Source organism: Microtus pennsylvanicus, chromosome 7 (assembly GCF_037038515.1).
Source record: "Microtus pennsylvanicus isolate mMicPen1 chromosome 7, mMicPen1.hap1, whole genome shotgun sequence".
NCBI classification, from domain to species: domain Eukaryota; kingdom Metazoa; phylum Chordata; class Mammalia; order Rodentia; family Cricetidae; genus Microtus; species Microtus pennsylvanicus.
In genome coordinates, this window is record NC_134585.1 from 21034779 (window position 1) to 21062184 (window position 27406).

The 27406-nt window shown below is 47.7% G+C and overlaps 2 protein-coding genes across 6 annotated transcripts in view; both read right to left on the bottom strand.

The window, feature by feature from the left end:
• Rufy2 (RUN and FYVE domain containing 2) overlaps window positions 1-21901 on the bottom strand; it is a 35728-nt gene extending 13827 nt beyond the window's left edge. The window contains exons 1-11 of one of the 5 annotated variants that reach the window (XR_012911336.1): window positions 21564-21796; window positions 18301-18474; window positions 14020-14137; window positions 11720-11821; window positions 9542-9665; window positions 7791-7852; window positions 7006-7071; window positions 6279-6348; window positions 3987-4088; window positions 3773-3889; window positions 1131-1298 (exon numbers count right to left, since the gene is read on the bottom strand). Coding sequence is in view for 4 of the 5 variants with exons in the window: in XM_075980103.1 (XP_075836218.1) it covers window positions 1131-1298; window positions 3773-3889; window positions 3987-4088; window positions 6279-6348; window positions 7006-7071; window positions 7791-7852; window positions 9542-9665; window positions 11720-11821; window positions 14020-14137; window positions 18301-18474; window positions 21564-21723 (1263 nt within the window). In the remaining variant the exon portion in view is untranslated. Of the gene's footprint in view, window positions 1-1130; window positions 1299-3772; window positions 3890-3986; window positions 4089-6278; window positions 6349-7005; window positions 7072-7790; window positions 7853-9541; window positions 9666-11719; window positions 11822-14019; window positions 14138-18300; window positions 18475-21167; window positions 21265-21563; window positions 21800-21883 lie in introns of those variants that run through there. The other 4 variants (XM_075980106.1, XM_075980103.1, XM_075980104.1 and 1 more) reach the window with 4 other exon arrangements.
• Window positions 21902-27012: 5111 nt separating this feature from the next.
• The window catches only part of Dna2 (DNA replication helicase/nuclease 2), a 33063-nt gene continuing 32669 nt past the window's right edge, over window positions 27013-27406 (bottom strand). The window contains exon 21 of the mRNA XM_075980123.1: window positions 27013-27214. Coding sequence (XP_075836238.1) covers window positions 27146-27214 — 69 coding nt within the window. The 3' untranslated portion in view covers window positions 27013-27145. The remainder of the gene's footprint in view (window positions 27215-27406) is intronic.

Below are 27406 nucleotides of genomic sequence, written 5' to 3' on the forward strand. Positions count from 1 at the left end.
CTCAAAGATGGGGTGATGCATCTGTATCATGATGAAGCCCAGGGCTGGGTCTCAGCACCCAAAAACTAAATCGACAAAGAATTAGGGCCATTTTTTTGTGAATTTGTAGATGGATCATATACAAGGCAGTTATTGCCTGCAGTAACAACGAAGTAAATTAAATAAATAAATTATTATAAAGTGTCATACTGGAAAACAAACCAGGGCCAGTGAGATGGCTGAGAAGGGAAAGGCACATGGTAGCAAGCCTGAGGATTTGAGTTTGAGCTCCAAACCCTCACGGTGGAAGGAGGGAACTGGCTCCCACGTTTATCCTCTGACTTCACATGTGCACTTTGGTATGCATGTCTGTGCTGTAATTCAGGGAAGCAGAGGAATGCAAACTCTGTGGAGGTGAGACTCTGTTGTGGTTCAAATGAGAACATGACCTCCCACAGGCTCAGGTCCCAATTGGTGGTACTACTTCTGGAGATTGTGAAATAATATTTTTGTTTGTTTTTTAAGACAGGTTTTCTCTGTGTAGCCCTGGTTCTTCTAGAACTAGCTCTTGTAGACCAGGCTGGTCTTGAACTCACAGGGATTCACCTGCGTGCTGGGATTAAAGGCGTGCACCACCAACGCCAGGCCTTTAGAGGTTGGGCCTCACTGGAAGAAGGGAGTCACTGGGATGGGCCTTGAGGAGCACAGCCTGGCTACCCTTCCTGTCCTGACTGTGAGTAGCTTCAGTAGCTAGGGCTACACTCCACTTCCACCACTGCCATCCCCACATAACTGACTCTCCTCAAACTGTGAGCTGAAATAAATCCTCCTTTAAATTACCTCAGGGCAGGCTCCCTGTCCCAACAATAAGACAAATAGACCATCTCAAAAGAAAAAAGATCCAGGGGTAGTGGCACACACTTTTAACTCCAGCACCCAGGAGGCAGAAGCAGGTGGGTCTCTGAGTTTGAGGCCAGCCTGATCTACACAGTGAATTCCAGGGTAGTCAGGGCTACACAGAGAAACCATGTCTTTGAAAAGAAAGAATGAAATCAGGGTGGAGATGGCTCAGCGGCACAGCATTTGTCCAGCATGCAGGAAGCTCAGGGCTTGATCCCTAGCAATGCCAAGAATGAAAGAACATTCTGTACCTGCAGCTTTTGGTACATCTCAATGTTGATTGCTTTGACTTCTTCCAGCTGTTGCCGAAGGCCTATGAGGGTGTCTTGTTTCTCATGAATGTCTTTCTCCAACAACTTCATAGCAAGCTCAATCTCATGTTTCATGCCAACTTGTACCGATAGCTCATTCTCCACATCCTGCAATTTCACAGCGTCTTCATGAACAGGTTATTTCAGGTCATTGAAATCGGACGTGCAACCATTAGCAATACCAGGGACAGTGTCTTACGTCTGTCACTGAACAACCAGCCTGCCTGGTGTGGGAGCTCACATGTGCAGTCCTTAGCACTGAAGAGAATGTGACAGGAGGATTGCTGTGAGTTCAAGGCGGGCCTGGGCTACACAGGGAGATTCTATTTCAAAAACAAAGTCTGGGTGTGCTGGTGCACACCTTTGATTCCAGCACTCCTCAGGAGGCAGACACAGGGGGATCTCTGAGTTTGAAGACAGGTGGTCTACAGAGTTCCAGGCCAGTCAGAACTACACAGTGAGATCATGTCTCTCCTAGTTTGCTTTCCATTGCTGTGATATAGCATGAAACAAAAGCAGCTTGGAAGAGAAAGGGTTTATTTGGCTTAGAGGTTACAGTCCGTTACAAGCAAAGACAGGAACCTGGAGGCAGAGACCACAGAGGAGTGGTTCTCAATATGTGGGTCACGGCCCCCAACAGACCAATGGAAAACACAGATACTTAAACTACAATTCATAACAGTAGCAAAATTACTGTTATGAAGTAGCAATGAAAATAATTTTACAGTTGGGGGGTCACCATATTAGGAACTGTATTAAAGGGCTGCAGTGTTAGCAAGGTTGAGAACCACTGTCACAGAGCCATGCTGCTTGCTGACTTGCTCCCCATGGTTTGCTCAGACTACTTTCTTATTTATACAGTCCAGGGTTACCTGTCTGCAGTGGCACTGCCCACCCTGGGCTGAACCCGCACACATCAATCATTAATAAGAAAATGCCCCACAGACTTGTTTACATGTCAGTCCGATGGAGGTGTTTCCTCAACGGAGGCCCTCTTCCCAGGTGACTCTAGTCTGTGTCAAGTTAAGAAAACCTACCCAGCACACTGCTGTGAAAGAGCCGTTTGGAACGCTGTGAAAATGTGTTCTTCTCATTGGTTTAGTAAAGCACTAAGAGGCCAATAGCTAGGCAGGAAGACATTTAAAGGGATGAAGAAGGTGGAGTTGACAGCCGGATGCAGAGGAAGCAGAAGATGAACATGCCATGCTAAAAAAAAAAAGGTACTGGCACATGGTAGAGCACAGATAAAAAATACAGGCTAGTTCAAGTTGTCAGAGCTAGTTACTAACAAGCCTAAGCTACTGGGTGATCATTTATAATAAGTCTCTGTGTGGTTATTTAGGAACTGGTTGGTGGGACAAAAAGTACACCTACTATAGTCCACCACTATCTCAAAAAAAATTTTAAGAAGTTTGCTAAGGTTCAAGAGTGTACTGACAGGCAGGCAGTGCCCAGGCAGTGACAGTAAGGATCTGCTATGACTTACTAACTACACATGTGCATTTTCATGGATGTTCCACTGAAAGCTAAAGTTTTAAATATGACCTTGCTAATATTTACATATTTCACTGTGTCCTCTTACGCATTGTTTCTGGGATGGTGGTCTGCATTCACACTTCAACCACAGACTAGAAAGTTTTCAAAAGACGAAGAGGGGCTGGAGAGGTGGCTCAGAGGTTAAGAGCACTGACTGCTCTTCCAAAGGTCCTGAGTTCAATTCCCAGCAACCACATGGTGGCTCACAACCATCTGTAATGAGGTTTGGTGCCCTCTTCTGGCCATCAGGCATACACACAGACAGAATATTGTATACATAATAAATAAATTAATTAAAAAAATAAAGACTAAGAGATGTGGGGTTTTTTTTTGGGGGGGGGTGTTTGAGACAGAGTTTCTCTGTAGCTTTGGAGCCTGTCCTGGAACTAGCTCTTGTAGACCAGGCTGGCCTCAAACTCAGAGATCCACCTGTCTCTGCCTCCTGAGTGCTGGGATTAAAGGCGTGCGCCGCCACCGCCAGCAAGAGATGTGTTTTTAAAACTTTAAGAACTTTAAGAACATTGGGCTTGCAACATGGCTCCACGAGCATCGCAGTGAGCTTTATGATACAACTAGGATCACGTGAGGGTGTTTCTGCCGATGGATGTCTTGATAACTGGGGTAGGAGGTCCCACCCTACTGTGGGCAGTGCAGTTCCTGGGGCTGTAAAAAGAGGCTAGCCAAGCTTGAACCTGGGGCAGAGGCAAGCTACCATGACTTCCCCCAATGAAGGGCTGTGACCCACCCTTTCCTCCCCTGCGTGGATTCAGTGCTTTATCACAGCAAGGGGACTAGAACAGTGGACAAAGGTGTCTGCTACCAAGCCTGGTGACCTGAGTTCAGTCCCTGTGAGACGGAGAGAACTGACCCTGGGAAGTTAGCCCTCTGACCTCCGCACATGCGCCATGACGAGTGTGCACACACAAAATAAACACAAAAAAAGAGTCAGTGTACTGAGGGTGTCAGCTTCCACTCCACGTCCAGGAAGCTAAGGCTGCAGCATGAATGGTGCCGCTTGAGAGTAAGTTATCCCCAAGGCGCCCTACCTGCCGCAGCTGGGACTCGTCTCGAAGCTGCCTTCTGGCATCGTTATACATTTCGTCTAGACCTTGCCGGGAATGCTTGTACGTTTGAAGCTCAGTTTCCACATCCACTTTGGTAACCTAGGAAGAAGAGGCCACACTGTCACGTGGTGCTCTGTCATGGCACACAGCTGGCCCACGTGACTCCGGACCCGCCAGCTCTGCAGCCGCTCCTCACCTCCAGGTGCTGCCGCGTTCTCATTAAGATCAACTCGTTCTCACTCCGCAACTGATGGTTTTCTTCCTGGAGCTTAATGATGTTGTTCTTCGCTATGGCTAACTGCAAATCGTGAAGCAGAAACAAAAAGCCACTCTGAGCATCTTTCTGTAGACTCGCCATTAGGTCTGGGGCTACAAACCGGAGGAAACAAACCCTAAAACCAGCAGGGGATCTGGTGCCCTCTTCTGGCCTACATGGGCACCTGGCATGCATGTAGGCAAAGCAACCACACGCATATACTTTTTGTTTTGTTTTTGTTTTTCAAGACAGGGTTTCTCTGTGGCTTTGGAGCCTGTCCTGAAGCTGGAGCTAGCTCTGTAGACCAGGTTGGCCTTGAACTCACAGAGATCCGTCTGCCTCTGCCTCCCAAGTGCTGGAGTTAAAGGTGTGTGCCACCACTGCTCGGCTTTTTTTTTTTTAAGGTATATTCTTTTTGTTTTGTTGCATTTTTTTAGACAGGAACTCACTATATCACCCTGGGTGAACTCGAATTCAGATCTGTCTACCTATCCCCAAATGCTGGGATACCAGGCAGGCCTACCATGCCTGACTATATTACTCTTCTCACTATTTCTTTTTTTTAGATCTTGTATGTGTATGTGTTTTACCTGGATGTATGTATGCACATCACATGTGTGCCTGGTACCCAAAGAGGTCAAAACGGTATTGGAGGCTGGGTGGTGGTGCCACGCACCTTCAATCCCAGCATTCGAGGGGCAGAAGCCAGCCTGGTCTACAGAGCAAGTTCCAGGATAGCCAGGGCTACACAGAGAAACCCTGTCTCAAAAATAAATAAATACGCTGGGCGGTGGTGGCGCATGCCTTTAATCCCAGCACTCAGGAGGCAGAGGCAGGCGGATCTCTGGGAGTTCGAGGCCAGCCTGGTCTACAAGAGCTAGTTCCAGGACAGGCACCAAAGCCACAGAGAAACCCTGTCTCGAAAAACCAAAATAAATAAAATAAATAAATAAATACATACATACATACGAGAGTGCTGAATTCCCTGCAGCTGGTTGTGAACGCAGATGCTGGGGATTGAACCGGGTCCCCTGCCCACAGCCATCTTCTTAGCCCTCACACTATTTTTGTTCACAGCTGAAACACAGGCTCATCTGCTAGATTTGTGAGAAACTGCTCGTCAGACTCACAATGTGTGGACTATAATGCGGGAGGAAGCACACTGGGGCTGGAGAGGTGGCTCAGTGGTTAAGAGCACTGGCTGCTTTTCCAGAGGAACCAGGTTCAATTATTCCCGGCCCCATGTGACAGCTCACAGCTATCTGTAACCCTAGGTCTGTAACTCTAGTTCCAGGGGATCCGACACCCTCACACAGACATACATGCAGACAAAACACCAGTGCACATAAAATGTAAGTAATCATTAAAACAAGCACACTGTAAAGACTTGTGTAAATGGGAAAAAGGTGCTGTTTGAAAATGTGGTAAATGTTCATGGTGACTCAACAGGACACAGGTGTCCCCACTGTGACAGAAGTCACACTTCATGAATTAGGAATCTGTGTGGCTTTTGTCTCTGGGGCTGACTTCTAGTTACTGCCTATAACAAACAAGAGCACCGCCAGGCAGTGGTGGCTCACGCCTTTAATCCCAGCACTCGGGAAGCAGAGGCAGGTGGATCTCTGTGAGTTCGAGACCAGCCTGGTCTTCAAGAGCTAGTTCCATAGTTACTGAGAAACCCTGTCTCGAAAAACCAAAGAACAAACAAAACAAAACAAACAGTACCTCAGAGTCACAATTAGGAACTTAAGGTCTATGTGGGTTCTCAAGAACTTACAACCCGGGGGACTTGATTAGGGGAGGGGGAGGGAAATGGGAGGCGGTGGCGGGGAAGAGACAGAAATCTTTAATAAATAAATAAATTAAAAAAAAAAAAAGAACTTACAACCTTCAACTGCAAATGTCCCACCATGGAAGGTGTGTGTGTGTGTGTGCGCGCGCGTGTGTGTGTGCGTGTGTGTGTGTGCGTGCGTGTGTGTGTGCGCGCGTGTGTGTGCGCGCGCGCATGTGCGTGTGTGTGCGTGCGTGTGTGCGCGCGCGCGCGTGTGTGTGCGTGTGTGTGTGCGTGCGTGCGTGTGTGTGCGCGCGTGTGTGTGTGTGCGCGCGTATGTGCGTGTGTGTGTGTGTGCGTGTGTGTGTGTGCACTGGGGGATGGATGCTGACGGCATTCACACTTAGAAAAGATCACAGACAGTAGGGTACTCAGACAGTCGTCCACTGCTGGGGCAGTACCTCTTCGATCAGCTTCGTGTTTGACTTTTCTAGCGAGTCAACTCTTGAATGGAGGCTGCTGACTGTGCTGCTGCAATTGGCAAAGAGAACGAACTCATTCAGCATCACACAAAACTCACACTGCCAGGTCAGTACGCTTCCTCGGATTCATGTTTACTGACATGTACCAATGACCCAGAACAGATTTCTAGAGGGGGACAAGTTCATTGACCTGGCTAACTTGATCTGAAACAGCAATAACAGCCGCAGCAAAAGAATCGGCATTTCTACATAAATTCCTCTGGGTGCCTGTTTGTTAGATGCCAGCACTGTGTCTAGGCGCTGTGCAGGTGAGGCAAAGGCTCTACCGTGGAGATACATCAGCAGCCTTAGGGGCACTTTGTTTTAGTTTTGGCTTTGGGATTTTTGTTGTTATTGTAAGACAGGGTCTTGTTTAGACCAGGCTGGCCTCAAACTGACTCACAAGCAGAACGTTGAACTCCTGACCCTCCCACTGCTCCCTCCCCAGTGCTGGGGTTATTACAGGTGTGCGACAACACACCCAGCTCTCTGTGTACCACTAACGTCTGCTGTGCATCTAGCCCGCCCTGCACGCTCCTCTCAAAAGCGCTGAGGAGGCAAGCATGCAAAGATGCTGCGTACAAAGGATGGGGATTAAGCTGGAAACAAAGGTGGCCCTGAAGTGAGGTTCTCTGCCGCCGTCAGGGTCAGGTGCTCTAACACTTACCTGAGTTGTCTATTTAGTTCCTCAACGTAATTCTTTTGGTCTAAGATGGCAGCAATTTGAACATTCCTGTGGTGGGAGGAAAGGGTAGTTTAAAATGTATCTAAAGCATCTGGAAATGGTTATAAAACTCGCAGTGATAAAATATGGCTTGGCTTTTAACACAGGCTGTCACAGCAGAAAACTGGGCCCTAGGAGCTTTGCTGACTGAGTTACTTGCTAATGTATCATTAATACATCTGAAACAGACCCAATTAGATAATAAGCCACCGCTGTCACAAACTATGGTTATTAAGGTGTCTCTCATCAAGGACTGATTACAAGCAAGACTCCTACTGTGGACCAAAGCTGACCTGTCTAAAGGATTTTCCTTGTCCACCCTGTAGAGCTTTAAAAGGAAGTAGAAATGACAAGGCAGGGAGGGAGGAGCAGAAACCACACCATAAACAGACAGCACAAGTTCATTTGCAAATAGTTCTGCAAAGCTACAAGCCCTGGGTGACCCTAGGTGGGAGTGGGGGGGGGGGAGTGCAAGCCAGAGCACGCACAGAGAAACCCTGTTTTGAAAACTATAAACAGAGGGCAGTGGTTGCATGCACCTTTAATCCCAGCACTTGGGAGGCTGAGACAGGCAGATCTAGGACAGGCTCCAAAGCTACAGAGAAACCCTGTCTGGAAAAAACAAAACAAACAAACAAAACCAACAACAACAACAACAAACAAAAAACAAAACAAAAAAAAAACAAAACCTAAAACTGGGAAATAAGGAGGAAAACAGGAAAATATACCTTTCTTTGTTTCCAATCTCTTCTTCATTCTTTAAATACATTGAGAAATCAATCACTCCAACCTGAAATTAATAAATAGAGTTTTATTTAAAGAGAAGAAATTCTCCTCCACAAGTCTGGTGTGAGGCAGTCTTGTCCACCTCCACTGGCCTGAGAGATGGAAGGTCACAAGAGCATGCTGTGGGCATGGCCAGGAGGGCCTTCCAGTGATGTCTCCTTCACGATAGTGCTGACCTCAAGCAGTGGTTTATCCCTTGTTCAAATCTGAATCCTGAAGACTACAGGGAGACTTAGGACTATGGAGGGTGCGGCTACTGGGGGAAGCCACTGCTTGGAAAGGCGTCTGAAGAATCCATCCTGGCCCTGGGCCTTGCCTGTTACTCTTGACTCTCTGGCCGACCTTTCTGCCATTATGTTCCCTCCATGCCACAGGCCCATAGCAAAGAGCAAGCTAGTTAGAGGCCTCTGAAAATAAACCCTTTCCCAACTTTGTGCTGATCCCTCACAGACTCCTGTATTTTAACACTTGGTCCCCAGATGGCATCACTGTTTGGGGAGATTATGGAACCTTTGGGTGGTACAGCCTGGCTGAAACGTGATCATGTGTAAGCTTTCAGGGTTTACAGACACCCCCTTTCCCATTCTTTCCCTCTACTTGAGAGGGGCTTCCTGTTCCTGTGGTCATGCCACGTCTTCCCCACCATTAAGGACTCTAGCTCTCTGCAACCCTAAGCCAGAATAAACTCTTTTTCTTTTCTTTTTTTTTATATTTATTTATTTATTATTTATACAATATTCTGTCTGTGTGTATGTCTGCAGCCAGAAGAGGGCACCAGACCTCTTTACAGATGGTTGTGAGCCACCATGTGGCTGCTGGGAATTGAACTCAGGACCTTTGGAAGAGCAGGAATGCTCTTAACCACTGAGCCATCTCTCCAGCCCAATAAACTCTTTTTCTGTAAGTCTCTCTGGGGCGTGGTATTTCATCATAACCACAGACAAGTAACTAATACTTAAACTGTTTCTTTTTTCTTTTCTTTTCTTTTCTTTTTTGTTGTTGTTGTTTTGTTTTTCAAGACAGGGTTTCTCTGTGTGTAGCCCTGGCTATCCTGTAACTCATTCTGTAGACCAGGCTGGCTCAAACTCACTGAGATCCATCTGACTCTGCCTCCCAAATGCTGGGATTAAAGGTGTGTGCCACTACTGCCCAGCGTTTTTTATTATTATTTATTATTTATGTATTTTCTTTATAAGATATGAGTGCTAGCCGGGCGGTGGTGGCGCATGCCTTTAATCCCAGCACTCGGGAGGCAGAGGCAGGCGGATCTCTGTGAGTTCGAGACTAGCCTGGTCTACAGAGCTAGTTCCAGGACAGGCTCCAAAACCACAGAGAAACCCTGTCTCAAAAAAACAAAAAAAGAAAAAAAGAAAAGAAAAAAGATATGAGTGCTGTCTGCATATGGGCCTGCATACCAGAAGAAAGTATCAGATCTCATTGTAGATGGTCGTGAGCCACCATGTGGTTGCTGGGAATTGAACTCAGGACCTTTCGATGAGCAGCCGGTGCTCTTAACCACTGAGCAATCTCTCCAGGACACATAGCTGTTTGTATCGGGTGTTTAGCTAACATAACACGCAACTGAATCTTGTAAGCGTTTAGCAGCACTGTGTGCCACTTCGAGGAGCCACTCGGGTCCAAGAAGAACCAGGTGTAATGAGAACACTGGCTTGTCTTATTTGCGTTCACTCACCTGGGAGTCAAGATCCTCGCCCTTCACACACAGATTGGCATCAATGACGTTCAGACCGACCAGCAGCCCAACAATCACAGCTCCTTCTTCCTCCATCATTAGTGCGTGGTACTCGTAGAACTCACTGGGGACATCAGAACGGGGACGTCATCCCCTCCCCTCCCCCACCGTCCATCTTGTAGACATAGAAATAACCTAAGTTCCTCTAAAGTGCACTCTGAACACTTAACTTGCAAAGAGGCTTCATGTCTCCATAGGAAATTAAAGAACTGAAGGAGATAGAAAAGAAGGAACAACACTGAGGGAAGAACAAGGAAAAGCAAAAGAAGAAAGAAAAGAAGAAAGGGCACGGACGCTTATGCCTCGAATCCCAGAATCCCAGTACTCGGGAGGCTGAGACGGGGATTGCTGTGAGTTCAAGACTACCCTGCATCACAAAGTGAGTTCAGGTCAGCCTGGGCAGAAAGTTAGAACGTTGCTTTTTTTTCAGGGTTTCTCTGTGTAACCACCATGGCTGTCCTGAAACTTGCTCACGTAGACCAGGTTGGCCTCAAACTCATGGAGATCCACCTGCCTCTGCCTCCAGAGATCTGGGATTAAAGGAGTGCACCACCACTGCCCAGTAGAGCATGCTTTTTAAAAAATTATTATTGTATATGTTTGAGTGCTTTGCCTGCATGCATCTATGTGTGCCGCATGCGTACAGCGCCCGCAGAGGCTATAAGACGGCATCAGAGCCCCTGGAACTAGAATCATAGACAGTGTGAGCTGCCATTACGGATGCTGGGACCCGAACTCAGGTTTTCTAGAAGAGCAGCCAGTACTCTTAACAGCTGAGCCATCTCTCCTGCGGAACCTTGTCTCAGAGTCGGGAGAGAACGGAGCAACCCCGAGGCCTGGAACACTGTTTCTCAGGACTCAGTAACTACTGCTAACCTGATGATGACACTTACAGCCAGAGCTGAAATTTCAGCCCCTAAGTTCATTAAGACCTTCGGAGCAGCTGGTGGTGGCAGCTCACGCCTTTAATCCCAGCACCTGGTCAGCAGAGGCAGGCGAGTCCCCATGAGTTTAAAGGACAGCCCCTAGCCAGCCAGGGCTACACAGTGATACCCTGTCACTAACAAACACATTTATTTTATGTGTTTGAGTATTTTGCTTGTGTGTATGTATGTGTACCATGTGTATGTATGCCTGGTGCCTTTGAAGGCCAGAAGAAAGCACAGCATCCCCCAGAACTAGATGGCTGTGAGCCGCTGTGTGTGTCCTGGAAACAGAACCCTGGTTCTCTGCAAGAGCAACAATTGCTCTTAGCCACTTAGCCATTTATCTAGTCCTCTAAGTAGTCTTAGCGGGTAGATGATTATCCACTAAGGACGCATGGATATAGCTACAGTCTAAGACGTGTCCACGCCAGACCTGGCCCCAGGCATGGTGGTCACCTGTATCCTAGCACAAGGAAGATAGAGGCAAGAGGATCAAGAACTCAGGGTCATCCTTGGATATACAGCAAGTTCAAGATCAGTCTGTGCTATCTGAGACCCTGGTGAGAGAGAGAGAGAGAGAGAGAGAGAGAGAGAGAGAGAGAGAGAGAGAGAGAGAGAGAGAATACTGCTGAGAAACCCCACAGTTTCAACTATGGCCACTGTCATTTAACAAATAGAAAACCTGAGACGTGAAACCAGAGTCACAGGAAAACTAAACACAGGATGGTTTTTCCAAAACACCAGAGAGGAAGGCCACGGGAACCAGAATTAGGGTCGCCCTGGGCCCACTCTTGAAGGCCGATTGCCTTGCTCTGAAAGCTGTCTTCAACATCTGATCTTCAATTAAACCCTGCCCAGGAGACAGCTGGAGCATTCGTTAGCACACTGAAGATCTTAAGAAGAGATGTGCAATTAAACCCCAAGTCCCAATGCAAATTTGTATCCAGAAAATTACAATTCAGAGGAAGGGAATCAACTTGGAAACATGCTTAGGTTAGCCCATGTTGGGGGATAAAAAGCAAGTGGTATCTGTCCTAGGCTAGCTCCTCACTGATGCTAATCACTGCAGTGTCCTTTGCTTTCTCATTTTGCTCTTCTCTTATTTTATGGTATTTCATAGCCCTTTCTTCACCTCTTTTTGGACGATAAGCTATAAATGAAATAAAAATAAACATGGCGTAATGACACTGACCTCAGCAGCTCCCGCTGGATAATCAAGCAACGCAGGTAATCGGCCATTTTCTTTTGCATGAGGGCTAATCGGAGCCACGCCCTAGCTCGACCCAGGGGAGTCCTGGAAAGAAGGTCCAGTTAGAAAACAGTCTTAGGGCTAAAATCACGGCCACCTGCTCCCTATCTGTGGAAGTACATGACAAAGAAAAAGGCATTTTATCATTTTTTTTTATCTTTAGGATGTGTGTGTGTGTGTGTGTGTGTGTGTGTGTGTGCGTGCGCGCGTGCAAGGCAGACCCACGCTCTTTTGACCAAGAGGGCACCTGTGGGAAGCAAAGACTGGCCTTGGGATGACTTTCCTCTATCGCTTCTCCACTCTATTCTATTTCTAGACGTGGTTTCTCATGGAACCTGAATTGTGCTACCCAGTGGGGGCTTCTGGGCTTTGCTTGTCTGCCTCCTCGCCCAGCAGCACCTAGTTTTTTTTTTTTAAGATTTATTTATTTATTATGTATACAACATTCTGCCTCCATGTATACCCACGTGCCAGAAGAGGGCACCAGATCTCATTACAGATGGTTGTGAGCCACTATGTGGTTGCTGGGAATTGAACTGGGGACCTCTGGAAGAGCAGCAATGCTCTTAACCTCTGAGCCATGTCTCCAGCCCCAGCACCTAGTTTTTGCATGGATTCTGAAGACATAAACGCAGGTGTTCATGCCTGTGTAGCTCAGCACTTTACCCACCGAGCGATCTCCTTGGTCCTCGTGTCACCTTTTCATCTTATTTTATGTGTATGGGTGTTTTGCACACATCTATAATGTATACAGTGCCTAGAGAGGCAAGAAGAAGGCACTGGATCCCCTGGTGGCAATATAAACAGTCGTGAGCCACCACGTGGGTGCTGAGAAATCAAACCCATGTCCTCTCAAATAGCCGAGCCCTCTCTCTAGCCTCATATGCTAGTTTTTTTGAGCAAGCAATTCTACCTTTAAGAGGTCAGCGAAACCTGCTCTGGTAATGTGGGGTTTTTGTTTTTTTGAGATTTTATTTTTATTTATGTATGTAAGTGTTTGCCTGAATGTATGCTTGTGTACCATGTGGGTGCAGAACCTGCCCGCGGAGGCCAGAGTGGGTACAAGACTAGAAATACAGATGATTATGAGCCACCACGTGGGTGCTAGGGTCGAACACAGGTTCCTTGGAAGAGTAGCTGCTGCTCTTAACCATTGAGCAACCTCTCCAACCTCAAGTTATTAAGTACCACTGTATGCTTTGGAAGAAAGAACCCTCTGAACATTATCTCTATAGGACGTATTATATCACAGTGGAATGGGCCTTCATATCTACAATATGACACCATGGCACATGAGTGTCCATACACGCGCACACACACAGGTACATACAGACATAAATGAGGGGGGGGAGAGGAATGACTAAGTCATCTTATTCGTAAGGATTAAGGGCGGTGAGATGGCTCAGTGGGTAAAGGGTGCTTGCCAAACAATCCTGATGGCCTGAGGTCCAGCCTCAGATCCCACAGTGCCAGGAGAAGCCTAACCCTGAAAGTTGTCCTCTGACCACTATGGCACCCACATGCCCTCACTCCCACATATACACATCACACATATGTTCCCATGTGTGAGCACACACACACACGGACACAAGTAACAATATTTAACAGTTAAAAGAATGGCGGAGCCAGACATGATGGCACATGCTTTAATCCCAGCACTCTGGAGGCACAGGCAGGCAGAACTCTGAGTTCGAGGCCAGCCCGGTCTACATCGCGAGTCCCAAGACAGCCAGAGCTACATAACGAAACCCCAGCTCAGGAAAACAACAAGCTCACAGCAGTGGTGCACGCCAGGGTTCGGGAGGTGGGTGAGCTTGAGGCCAGCCTGGTCTACAGAGTGGGCTCCAGGACAGTCAGGGCTGCACAGAAAAACCCTGTCTCAAAAAAAAAAAAAAAAAGAAGTTCTTACCCAAAAAAAGTTTTCAACATTTATGATTTCTGAGCCAGAATGCACCAGCTCTCTCTGGCTTTTTTTTTTTTTTTTTTTTTGACAGGAACTTACTCTGTGGCCCAGGCTGGCCCTGAACATACAGAGATCTACCTAGCTTCGCCTCCCCACTGGTGTCTCAGTGGCTAATTCTTAATCCTTGAGGAAGGGACTTAGGGACATTTAACGAAGGAAACAGTGTGTGCTGAGTTGCAGACTGGGCGGGGCTTTGGGGGAAGAAAAGGAAGCAGTGCTGAGACTGAGGAGCAAGAGGTCAACACATGAACTTCTCAGGATGAGCAACCATAATACTTACTTAAGGCCAGGCAAATCCCGGACACTTGCTCCGATTTCCTCTGCTTCTGGATACAGCTTCTCCACCAGTTCCAGAGGGCCCCAAATAGTTTTATTATAACTCAAAAATGATTTTCTCACTGGAAAAAATATAAAGTACAATTTCAACTCGTGAAATGGGATAACATCATCTTGAGTGTTTAGCTAGAGATCTGGAGAGATGGTTCACGGGCTGACAGCGCCTGTTCTTCAGGCACGAGGAGGACTGAGCAAATCCCAGCACCCACGTGACGAGCTGGGTATGGCTGTGTGTGTGCCTGTAACCACAGCGTTGGAGGGTGGAGATGGCAGTCCTGAGGGTTTGCTGGCTAACCTGCCCAAGTGAACCTATGAGCTTCCAGTTCAGTGAGAGAGCCTGTGTCAAGACAGAAAGACACTGTCCTCTGCATGCATACACACACCTATAATCCTAGCTCTATGAGAGGCTGAGACATGGAGGTCAGAAGTTGACGTCCTGTCTCAATATAAAGGAAAGAAGGCTTGAGACATACCTCAGTGGTAGGGCATTTGCTCAGTACGCACAGGGTGGGAGGTTAACACCTAGCACTGTCAGAAGTAAGTTAATGTGTACACACATATGTACATACACATATCATTGGCTGTTCTTCCATATCAGGAACATCCAAGTAAGTAACTAAATGACGGCCTGAGCCTTTCTTTACCAACACCAAAATAAAAAGATTGGATGGCCCAAGCAGGGCGACCTTCATAAGTCTATTAAGTAAATCAAGCACAAAGCCAGGTATGAGGGCACACACCTGGAATCCTAGCACTTGGGAGGTCGCGGCAGAAGAGTCAAGTTTAAGCCATGGACTACAGAGAAAGTTCAAGATCAGTTGGGAAACTCTGCAGCATCTTGTCTCAAAATTTCTGAGAAACGTTCAGAGTTTTGAAGGCACAGGAGATGAGTTCAGTGGCAGAGGCCAGCCTAGAATGCACGAGGCCCTGGGTTGAGTCTCCAGCACCGAAAGCAAATGGGAGCACAGTAAAGGTGGCTTCCTTCTAAATACCTGCAGCTGCAGCTTCTAGTCTGACATCAGGTGGCATAAAAACATTTGGGCTGGGGATACAATTCAGCTGGTAGACTGCTTGCCCACCATGCAGGAAGCCTTGGGTTTGAGCCTAGTGCTGCATGAAAACCTGAATGCCATAGCCTAAGCCTATAATCAGGGAGGCGGGAAGTGCTTGCAGCAGGATCAAGAGTTCAAGGCCAGCCTGGTCTGTGTGTTTAGGACAGTCAAAGTCACAGACAGACGCTCAGCCTCAAAAACCAAAACAAGTAAACAAAAAAAAATATTTCAAGGTCACCAGGTATAATTGTAGTTGCCTTTAATCCCAGTGCTCAGGAGGCAGAGACAGGGGGATTTCTGTGAGTTTGAGGCCAGCGTGGTCTACAAAGCAACTTCAAGGACAGCCAGGGATACATAGAGACCCTGTCTCATCCCCCACCCCCAAAAAGTTCAAGGTCACCGTCAGTTACACAGCAAGTAAGCTACAAGAGAGACTGAGTCTCGGACTGCTATTGAGGACAAAGGTTTGGTTCTCAACCATTTTATCAGGTGGTTCCAGGGGATCTGATGCCCTCTTCTGGTGTCTTTGAGCACTGCATGCAGGCAGTGCACAGGCAAATGTAATCATTAAAATAAAACAACCAGACTTTCTGGAGATACAGTGTGGCTATCATCCGCATCCCCTAAGCAAGGACGGCCACCAAGAGCAACTTTACTGTGGGGAGAAAAATCCCAAGGCTAAAATGGCTTTGCAGTGATGCATAAGGATAAACCTGTGACCACAGCGATGTATAACTATTCACTGAGATTATAAAATAAAGGATAATACTTCCTGAAAATAATTTAAAATTCAGCTATTTTGGCCATGATTATTAAATTCCAATTCAGCAATTTAGGGGAGAAGAAAGAATTTTTATCACTGCCATAAAACAAAACAAAAAACCCTAAGCCAAAACATAAATAGTGGCAGGCTGGAGAGCTGGCTCCTGGGTAAGGCATCCCCCTGTGAGCTTGACCCTGACTTCAATCCCCAGGTCATGCAGTGGGAGGGAAGAACTGAACAGGTTCCTGCAAGTTGTCCTCTGGCCCCCCAGTCACACCCTGGAACGTAACTGAAGCCTCCTTGATGCAATCACAGCACCTGGGAGACGGACTGAGAAGATGACCCGGGGTAAGAGAATGAACTGCTCTGTCAGAGGACCTGAGTGAGCTCCCACTACCACCTGCAACTCCAGCTCCACAAGATCTAACGCCTTAGGCCTCCAGCATCTGCATTCACGAATATACACCCCTCCAAACACACATACACCCGCACAGACATACGTAATTTAAAAAAGTTGAAAAATCCTTTTTAAAACTATCTGTGGGCTGGACAGTTAAGAGCCCTTGCTGTTCCTCCACAGGTATAGAATTAGGTTCCCAGCGTTGAGGTGAGAAGGCCCAAACCTTTTCTAACTCTCTTCTGGCATCCTTGGGTAACCTCACACACACAGTATACAGACATATAAGTCAGATTCTGCTGTTGTGAACACCCCAGCCAACACAGGCAGCCTCCAACTTCCCCTGTAGCTCAAGATGGTCTTAACTACCTGATCTTCCTGCCTCCACCCTCCATGAGCTGGGATTACAGGTAGGCACTCCTAAACCTGGCTTAATTGTTACTTTAAGTCAAAGGATCGTTATTACCCAGTATATATTAAAAGCAGACTATTAAACAGCAGGTCTGTCAGCTTATTTTCTGTTGCACAGGAGCACATGGAGGCCAGAGGTTAGCCTTGGCTGGCATCCCCAAGAGCCATCCACCTTGGGTTTTGAGGCAGTCTCCCCTGCTGGGACCATCCCCCACTAAGTTAGCTGAGCTCCAGGGATCCTCCTGCCTCTGCCTCCCCAGTACAGGGATTACAAGCGTGCTACCACATCTAGCTTGCTATGTGGTTACTAGGAATCAAACTGAGTCCTCAAACTTAACTGACTGAGCCGCCTCCCTAGCCCGCTATCCTGTGTTTCATCCCACATGAAGTTCTGAGTTCCCCTTGATAAAGTTCTCTGTCCTCTGCACAGAGAAGGCTCCTGTTGAGGACCAGCCGCAATAAAAATACCACTGTTTCAGCCCCTGGGAAGCTTGGGGTACACGCCAAGGACCAGGACAGTCTGGGCTATTTGCCATGTCCTTGTCTCAGAACAAAACTACCATCCCAGCATGGTGGAGCACATCTTTAACCCCAGCCCTGGGAAGGCAGAGGTATGTGGACTTCTGGGAGTTGAAAGCAGCTTGGTGTATACAGTGAGTCCCAGGCTAGCCAAGGCTACATACACAGAGACCCTTAAAGCCCACACATTTCCCATGTAATGACCTTCCATATGAGCTGCGTAGCAGAGGGTCATTGTTGGAGGTGATTGTTTCTATGGCAACCTGGTTCGGAGGACACTTTCCCACACACCCCCATGCACTGAAGGCCTTTCTAGCTCAACAATCTACTTTGGCTGATTTCTTCAACAGGGTTCAGACTACTAATGAGTTCACGCCAGCACCGCCACTCAGTTTCTGTCCCAAAGGAAATCTAAGGCTGGCAAGACGGCTTGGCGGGTAGAGGCACCTGCCCGCCCTTTGACCTTTATGTTCATGTGCACATGTGTGTATATATGTGTGAGTGTGCGTGTGTGTGTGTAAATAAATGTAATCATTATTTAAATATTACCCAAGAAAATAAAAACTAGTTCAAGGGTGAACATCTAAAAAACCTGTCATCAGGCCAAGCATGGTGGCGCACACCTTTAATCCCAGAGCTTGGGAGGCAGAGGCAGACAGATCTTTGTTGAGTTCAAGAACAGCCTGGTGTATACAGTGAGTTCCAGGCCAGCCAGGGTTATACAGGAATCCAGCATGTTTTTCACCAATTATTTTAAAAACATTTCCTTTCTGAAGATCATCTACTAGGAAATCAACACATTCAAATTTTTTTTAATTATTATTATTGTGGGTATGGGAGTGGCGTGGCCACAAGAACTTCACAGGGTTCTTTATCTCTCTTTCATCCTAACCTGGGCTCCAAAGAGCAAACTCAGGCCTTCTGGCTCATGTGGCAAGGCCTTTACTCACAACGCCATCCCACTAGCCCGGCAGCTTCTTAAAACGCAGAACAACAGCAGCTACAGCCTCAAAGCCATGTCTAAGGATATTTAGGGCGCAGAGAGAGGGGCTGTAAGAACTGATTTTTGAAGTCTCGGGATACCTTTAAGGCCGTGTTTCAGGCAGTGCTCCATAACCACGAAGAACTGCTGCAGAGGGGGGTAGTCCGAGTCCAGGGTGCGGCCAAAGCTCAGGGCAGACTCAATGAGCCCTTTGATGCTCAACTTAGCCATGTTTAACAAGTTGGCTCTCTCCACAGCTGTGGGGTCTTTTGTAGCTGAAAAGCACAAGGAAAGTCCAACGTCATTCCCAGGACAGGACAATGACAAGCCCACAAATCTGCCCCGGCCCATGGAAACCAACACCGTTTGCTTTCCTGTGGTTGCCAATCTGATATCTCCTCAGACCAAGGTGCCATGACGTGACCTCCTTATTTCTCTTGCACAAGCCACAGCAAAATGCTATGTCCACTGCGGCCAATGCTTAGGATTTATCCCCAAGGCTCCACACAGGAAATGAGCTTTCTTTTCTGGGCTGGGAAGATGGCTCAGAGGGAGAGGTACTTGTGTGCGGGCCTGACCACCTGAGCTCCATCCAGAGCCCTCAAGGTGGAAGGAAAAGATACCTCTGGGGAGTTGTTCTCTGACCCCCACTTACAGACTCACACGCAAGCATGCGTACACACACACACATAGACCATCACCAACCAGCCCTGGCATAGCTGTGTCTACTTATACATATGCTTAAAATTTTGTTGTTTGTTTTTTGAGACAGGGTTTCTCTATGTAGACCAGGCTGTCCTGGAATTCACTCTGTAGAACAGGCTGGCCTGGAACTCATATAGATTCGCCTGCCTCTGCCTTCTGAGTGCTGGGATTGATTAAAGGCATGCACCACTACCACCTGGCTTTAAAAGTCTTATAAATGGTGGACAGTGGGTATGGTCTAATGATTTCCAAGAATAGAGGCTGAAGGGAAGGGCTATTAAAAGCATTGGCTATTCTTCCAAAGGACCACAATTTGGCTCCCAGCATCCACTGGGATGGTTTAACTATAGCTCCAGCACTAGGAGGCCCTACAGCCTATTCTGGTCGAATGTGTGTGTGTGTGTGTGTGCGTGTGTGCGCGCACGCACGCACGCGCGCACACACACACACACACCCCTTTATTTCAAAAAGTTCAAAATACACTAGTAACAAAATAAAAGGTAAAGTTATCAGATTCCAGAATCTCCCAAAACACACATCACAGGGGAAAACAAGACAAAATAAACCTCTGACAAATATAAGGTTAAAGAAAAAAACAGCTCAATCCCAGGTAGAAGGCTGTGCCTTTAACCTTAGCAACTGGGAAGTTAAGTTCCAGGCCAGGCAGGGTTCGTTAGTGTCTCAAAAGACAAGCTGGGGAGGCAGAGGCAGGCAGATCTCTGTGAGTTCGAGACCAACCTGGTCTACAGAGCTAGTTCCAGGACAGGCTCCAAAGCCACAGAGAAACCCTGTCTCGAAAAACCAAAAAAATAAATAGATAAAAAGACAAGCTGGGCAGTGGTGGCGCACGCCTTTAATTCCAGCACTCGGGAGGCAGAGGCAGGCGGGATCTCTGTGAGTTCGAGGCCAGCCTGGTCTACAAGAACTAGTTCCAGGGAGCTGGAGAGATGGCTCAGTGGTTAAGAGCACTGGCTGCTCTCCCAGAGGTCCTGAGTTCAATTCCCAGCACCCACATGGTGGCTCACAGCCATCTATAATGAGATCTGGTGCCCTCTTCTGGCCTGCAAGCACACATGGAAGGAATGTTGTATACAAAATAAATAAATAAACTTAAAAAAAAAAAAAAGAACTAGTTCCAGGACAGGCTCCAAAGCTACAGAGAAACCCTGTCTCGAAAAAGAACAACAACAACAAAAAACAAAAAACAAAAAAAGACACAACTTCCAAAAAGAAAAGAAATAAAAGAAAAATTCTAGTACCGGCTGGAAAGAGAGCGCAGGTGTTTTAACATGGTTTTACATCTACTGCTCTTCCGGAGGACCCAGGAATCCCAGCACCTATGGCAACTGCTTAACAGTTCCCAGGGGATTCAACACCTGGAGGCCCCTACACTCAGGTACGCACCATTAAAAGTGCTTTTAAAAATCAGCTGTTTACCCAACACTTCAAACACTGCCAAGTGGCAGAAATATTTTCTGCAAAGATGATAAAACTGAGATGTGAAAAACAAAGCATTTAGCTAACATTTTATAATCCCCACATATCTCTGGGCGCAGTGGTGTGCTTTAATCTCAACATTTGTGAGGGAGAGATGGGTGTGTATGTGTGTGTGATCTGAATTTGAGGCCAGCCTTTAATCCCAACATTTGTGAGGGAGAGACCGGGGTGTGTGAGAGAGAAAGAGAGAGTGAGAGAGAGGGAGATCTGAGTTTGAGGCCAGCCTATGCTGTATAGTGAGACATGTTTAAAAAAAAAACACCTTCAAATAAATAACAAATCAGGTGGTTACGGAGTTCGTTAGATCGGTTTGCGCTATTTAGTGGCGCACTGTCTTAAAACTAAACAGCTGGGCGGGAGGCTCATTCCAGAACTAGGGAGCCAGACGCAGGAGGATCTCTGTTCTTCCTGCTCTGCATAGCGAGCTCCTGGACATCCAGGATTATAGTCATAGGGAGAGCCTGTCTCAAAACAAAACAAAAGTCCATTTTTCTGGTACTGGGGTAAAAAGCAAACTAAGCAAAAAAGCAGAGTTCCCCCGTGCTCTGGTCCTCTATTATGATTTGGATTTCAGCTCCCTAGGCTGAATCCTGACTCCGAATCCTCCGCAATCTAAAACTGGCAGGCTGGATAATGAAGGATGTTCACGCACCATCTCCTCCACTCGGCGGTGGTGTGATTCCCTCTCCCCACTTCCACCCTCGCGGTGAAACCACCTGACGTTTCATAATCGGCAGCATTCTCTTTTTAGAGTGTTCATCACAACCTGTAACCTGCAGCGGACGAGCCTAGGAGGGCGGCTGTGCAGCAGAGGCCGCAGGTGGAGCCGGCAGCCGCGCTCCCGGGCAGTCCCTAGAGCCGACCCGGCTCTCTCGGCGTCCCCAGCCGGCACCGGAGCCCCACGGGCGCGCTTCCGGGGCTTGGCACCGCACCGATCCCCTCCCCAGCCCTCCGTCCACCACCAGCGAGACTGGGAAGCCATCTCTGTCCCCGGACGCCGCGGTCCCCGCCCGTCCATTGGCCCCAGCAGCCAGGCCCCAGAGCGGGCGGGGCGCAGGGATGCGGGCGGGCGCGCGTTGCCATGACGACCCCGGGAGCTCCCTTGCCCCCCGATGATTGCGCGGCCCCGGCGGTGGATGGTGATCCCGGGTGCTGCCCTTACCCATGGCGACGGTGCGTGTCGGACACGGGCTCTCCGGGCGGGTCAGCAGCTCCCCGCAGGCGCGCCGCGGCCACCGCGTCTGACTCGGCTCAGTGCGGTCACAGCGCCCCTGGTGGCGGGAGGACGCCAGGGCCGCGCGAAACCGGTCCCCGCGGATCATCCCCGCCTGAGCGACCCTGGCGCGACAGGGAAAGCGTGGCAGGGACCTGGAGACGGGGCTCTGGGACTGCAGCACAGCGCCAAGGGTGGCTGTAAAAGGGGCCTCAAGTCACCTGCAAACGTTCTATTCACGCAGGTTGGATGGGCTTAATAGAACGCACCGGGCGGCTCCCTTTGATCTTGACAAACCCGGAGCAGGCCGCCAGATTTTAGAAAACCTCACACAATTAACAGAGCCGGAGCTGTATGCAATTCCAGCATTTGGGAGATAGGAAGTAGAAGGATCCGTAGTTGAAGATCAGGCTCAGGGACATAAAGGGTTTGAAACCAGCCTAGTCTCTAAAAAAAAACAAGACAATTTTAAAACGCAGGAACTCCACTGAAGTCCGGGTGCGGTAGCGATCACTGCTAGTCCCAGCAGAGGTGGAAGCCAGAAGATTGCTGGGAACTCAGGGTTACTCTGAGCTACATAGCAAGTGCCAGCTCCTCCAAGACTGTCCCAAATGACAAAATGCAATACTTTGTAGGAGGGTGTGGTGGACCTGTAAATACCAACTCTCGGTGGAAGCGAGGTGACGTGGAGTGCTTTAGCGCTAAAATTCCTTTCCAGGAGGAAGCGTAAACAAAGTCTGCCCAACCCTCCTAAAATCCCAAGGACAAACGGAGGTACAGTTCACCCTGAAGAAACAGTGAGCAACGGGGAGACGTGTAGGTGATCTTGAAACTGTATGGATGATCACACACACACACACACACACCACACCACACCCCCCCACCTACCTACCTCCCACATGGACAGGACACCACAGCCAGAGATACACAGAAACCCTGCCGAGGTAAAAACAAAAACCTATCCATGAAATCCACAGCTAGGTAGAAAAATTATTCTTTCTTCAGCTGTTTCTTACTTTCCCATACCTAGTAATAAAAAGACATTTCATCCCTTGCCTATAGCGATGGGCAGGCCTTACAGAAGCAGAGGCAGCTGTTAATTCCTCACAGCGCACTACCCTCCTCTCCCCTGCAGGCGCTAGGATCTCCAGGCTTTCCAGAGCAAAGGTCAGCAGATCTTCCGGATGCCTGGCTCCAGCTGACTCTTCTTTAATCTTTGCCAGGAAACTGTGGAAGTTCTGACTCAGGTCTGCGCCCTGAGGACTGGGGAGCCATCAGGTTAGGGCTGGCTACTATGTCTTCACGCTGGGATTAGAGGTGTGTGGGCCACAACTGACCAGCAAGGGTTACCTTAAATTTACTTGAGTAAAGTCAAACTTTTTCTCTAAAATTTCTCAAAATTTCGACCACTAGGTCTAGGAATTGTGCTGGATCTGATCTCACTGCAACGAAACCAGGAACTAAACTTGATATTTCTACCAGCTGTGTGCAACTTTGGCTGTTCTTTCTTGGGATGCTTGGAAGTGAGAATTTCCTCATTATTTTATTACTGTCTTGTAGGTATGTGGCTGAATATTGGGCTTATTCTGTGTTTATGTTACTGTGGGGACCACCCTTCCTCATGGTTTGATATTCATTTTTTTAAGACTTATTATGTATACAGTGTTTTGCCTACACACCAGAAAAGGGCACCAGATGTCATTATAGATGGTTTTGAGCCAGTAGGGTCCTCTGAAGAAGTCAGTGATCTTTGTTTTTCGAGACAGGGTTTCTCTGTAGCTTTGGAGCCTGTCCTGGAACTAGCTCTGTAGGCCAGGCTGGCCTCAAACTCCCAGAGATCCACCTGTCTCTGCCTCCCCAGTACTGGGATTAAAGGTGTGTGCCTCCACTGTCCGGCAGAGCAGCCAATCCTCTCTTAACCTCTGAGCTATCTCTCCAGCCCACTTTTGAGATTTGTAAAGACCTTGTTCAAGTCTTTTATCTTTTTCCTTACTGTCTTAGATTTACTATTATATAGTAGTCTTACTCTTACTTGCTTTTCCGTGTTCTCTTTGTCCTCTGCTTTGTCCTTCTCTCTCCTACCGTGTGCACTCCAGGAATCTAACTTAGTTCATCTGGCTTGCCTTTACCCTGACCATCTCCACGGCCCTGGTTTCGGTGTTTCGTTGGCATGCACGTCTGTGCATCGCACATGTGTCTGGGGCCTGGGTAGGCCAGAAGAAGTCATCAGATCCGTTTAGACTGCAGTGCACCCACATGGCGGTTCACTGGCTGTCACTCCAGTCTCAGTGAATCCAGTGACGACCTCTATCTGCCATCCCGACACCAGGTACACATGCAGCATACAAACATACAGGTCAAACACCCATGCACATAAAACCAAATTTTTAAAAGTTGAAATACAAACTGTATTGTTCGTTTTTTCCCTTCTATAAATGATGAGTAAAAAGGCTCAGGAGTCTACGTCCTTCCAGAAAAATCAAGCAAGATGAAATGCATGTTGTAAAGGACCAGGAGAGCGTTAGGCACGGCAGCACATGCCTGCAATTCCTACACTCGACATTTCTGCAATGTTTGGGACCAGGCAGGTCTTCAATGTAAGTTCGGGCCTAGCCATGGCCACATAACAAGATCCTTTCTCAATAAGTAAATAAATAATACAAAATATACTGCAGCCTGTGGGAGCCTAGGCAGTTTGGATGCTCACCTTACTAGACCTGGATGGAGGTGGGTGGTCCTTGGACTTCCCACAGGGCAGGGAACCCTGATTGCTCTTTGGGCTGATGAGGGAGGGGGACTTGATTGGGGGAGGGGGAGGGAAATGGGAGGCAGTGGCGGGGAAGAGACAGAAATATTTAATAAATAAATTTAAAAAAAAATTAAAAAGCCAAAAAAAAAATACTGCAGCCATCAAGTAGAACCTGGAGGACACACAGGGTCACTAGAGATTGAGGGTGTAGCTCAATTGGTAGTGTGCTTGTCTCAGATGCATGAAACCCCGAGTTCAATCCCCAGCACCGTATGAACTGTGGGTAGTGTATATTTGTAATCACAGCTCTCAGGAGGAGGAATCGGGTTAGGCTCATCCTCAGTTTGAGGCTGGACTCTGACTCAATTGGGTGGGTGGGGCTCCTAGCAGCCTTTTCTAGAAACCTGCCCTTAAAGTGAGGGGAGAAGGGGAAACATCAGAGGACAAAACTTGACCCGTCACCAAACCAGGCCTGTTTTATCTGAGTCACGTTAAGGGAAGCGCAGCGGCTGGCAGGCACCGCCCTACGAACTCACCTGCATTAGCATCATGGCCCACTCCATCTTCCATGCCAGGCCCAGCCTCAAACTTGTGATCCTCCTGCCTCAGCCCTCCTGAGTGACGAGATTAAAACTGGTGGCTTTCAGGACTGGCTAGACAGTAACTAGGCCAGGCTTTGTGGGTTAGGTCTCGGGAGGAGCAGCGGTTGTCGACGATGGCAGGTGGGCCAGAGGAGTCAGGTGAAGCTAGTAAGCCAGGGGAGATTTTTCCCTTGTTTCCAAGTAGGCCCCAGAAATGGGGCTGCAGAAAGGCATTTTATCTTCGTGGGCCCTTGCTCCGACACACACAGCATTGTTGAGGTATAGAAGACCTCATTTGGGCTTAACTCCAACCCCAAAGCTCAAAGCACAGAAACATCTATGCAGAAAACATACAACTCTTTCACATAACTAAGTGACAAGAATTGGGGCTGGAGGTGGCTCAGTGGTTAAGGGCACCTGTTGCCTTCACAGAGAACCTAGGTCTCATTCCCAGCACCATGTTGGGAGGCTCACAACAGACTGTAATTCCAGCTCCAAGGCATTGCCATCCTCTTCTGCCCTCAGAAGGCACCTGTACACACACACACACACACACACACACACACACATACACACACACACACACACACTTATAAAAAAAAAAAACTTTAAAAATCTTTCTGTTTGGCTCCTCCCAGGAGCTGAAATCGTTTCCAGCTTCCTGCTCTCATAACAGCCTAAGGATATTTAAGCAATGAGAGTTAACTCTTCAATCTGCTGCCAACTCTCTTCTTGCTGGGTGACGGCGCACACCATTAATCCCAGCAGAGGCAGAGGCAGGTGGATCTCTGAGTTCAAGGCCAGTCTGGTCTACAGAGTGAGTTCGAGCACAGACTTCAAAGCAACAGAAAAATCCTGTCCAGGAAAACCAAAACCAAACAAACAAATACACGAAACAAAAAACCTTTCTTCTTTATGCGGCTTTGGTCCCGGTGCTTTATCTCAGCAAGAGAAAAGTAATCGATACAGTGTGAGCAACATTTCACAAATCACGGTGGGGAAAAACGCTAGACACCAGAGTTTAATCAACACTCAGGGGGAGAGGGTGTAGCTCGGTGGAATGCACGTGCACAAGGCCCTGCACACCAGGTGTGTTAGCACTCTTCCTGTAATTCCCAGCACCTTAGAAGCAGGAGGACCAGAAGTTCAAGGTCATCCGGATCTGGGAGACTATTTCCACACACAGAGAAATTATTTAACAAAGAGGGACCCAGTAAAGTCTATCAGTACAAAACAATTTATTAAATCATACTTTAAATAATAAAAAGGTAGAAGCACCAATTTAACAAATTTAAACTTCTTCCACTAAGTGAGGTAGAAGCTTTGCCCTCCAGGAGACGGGGCGCTTTGTGAAAGTCACCATACATGTAAGTGTATCTTCTGAAACATCTCTACAGAAATGGAAAAACTGAGTAACGCCCCCCAAGAGGCAAACCGAGATGAAAAAGGGGTGTAAACTGGCATCGATTCAGAAAAAAAACTCCTTCTCAAGAAGAATTTGTTTTCTGTCAAGTCCTCCTGACGTTGAAATGCTGCATCCCAAAAATTAACAAAGGGGACAAGAGGAGACGATGATTAGGGAGCAGAGGAATGAGAAGCAGCTGGAAGCCACCACTCACGGATGCTGACACTGGAAAGCAAAGCAAGGAAAACCGAACCCCAAATTCAAAGTCATCATACCCATACCCTAACCCAGAGCGAGCGGCTTTAACTGATGGGAATGAGCCAACGCACTCAATCTTTTAAATGTAACTTCTCTGATTCTGGAATTAGACCTGGAATTCTACTTTTGTTTTTGAGATCTCAACCTTGGGTTATAATTGAAACTCAAGGGTTAAAGTGCAGACCCAATACCTAGCCACCTTTAGAGGTAGAAAAATCTTAAACACCTTCCTTGATCATAATACAGATACACTTGAAGGACATACAAATTTAGACTTTCTAGTTTAGGCTACATTGGTATTCTGAAAGTAAAATTTTATGTGGTGACAGAATTTCATGTTTAACAAGATTATACTAAAAAAAAAGAAAGAAAAGAAGAATCTGGAACTTTGAAAAGAATACAGTCACTTCACTCTGTACCTTTAGCCATCAGTCATCCTCACAGTTCAAGTGGAGCATTCCCAGCAAACCTAGGCTGAACCATGGGTCACACGCTAGTGCCTATGACGCTGGAGGCAGGCGTGTAGTGCGTATAGTGCTCATTCTCTCTGGAAATCACCCAGAACGTGGCAGAGACTCTCGTGTTCCCTTGATGGAAGGTTCATGACGTAGGATAAATTAAGGAAGACACTTGGTGAAGATTTCCCTGTGCACTGCGGCTGTGTGGTGCGCAGCTACAACCTTGGCACTAGAACCCACATAAGCCCACATCACTGTTTGCTCTACAGGAAGTTGGACCATAACCTGGGATCCTTGAGACCCTACGGGGAGGGATAGGAGGAGAGAGAATAATCTGCTCG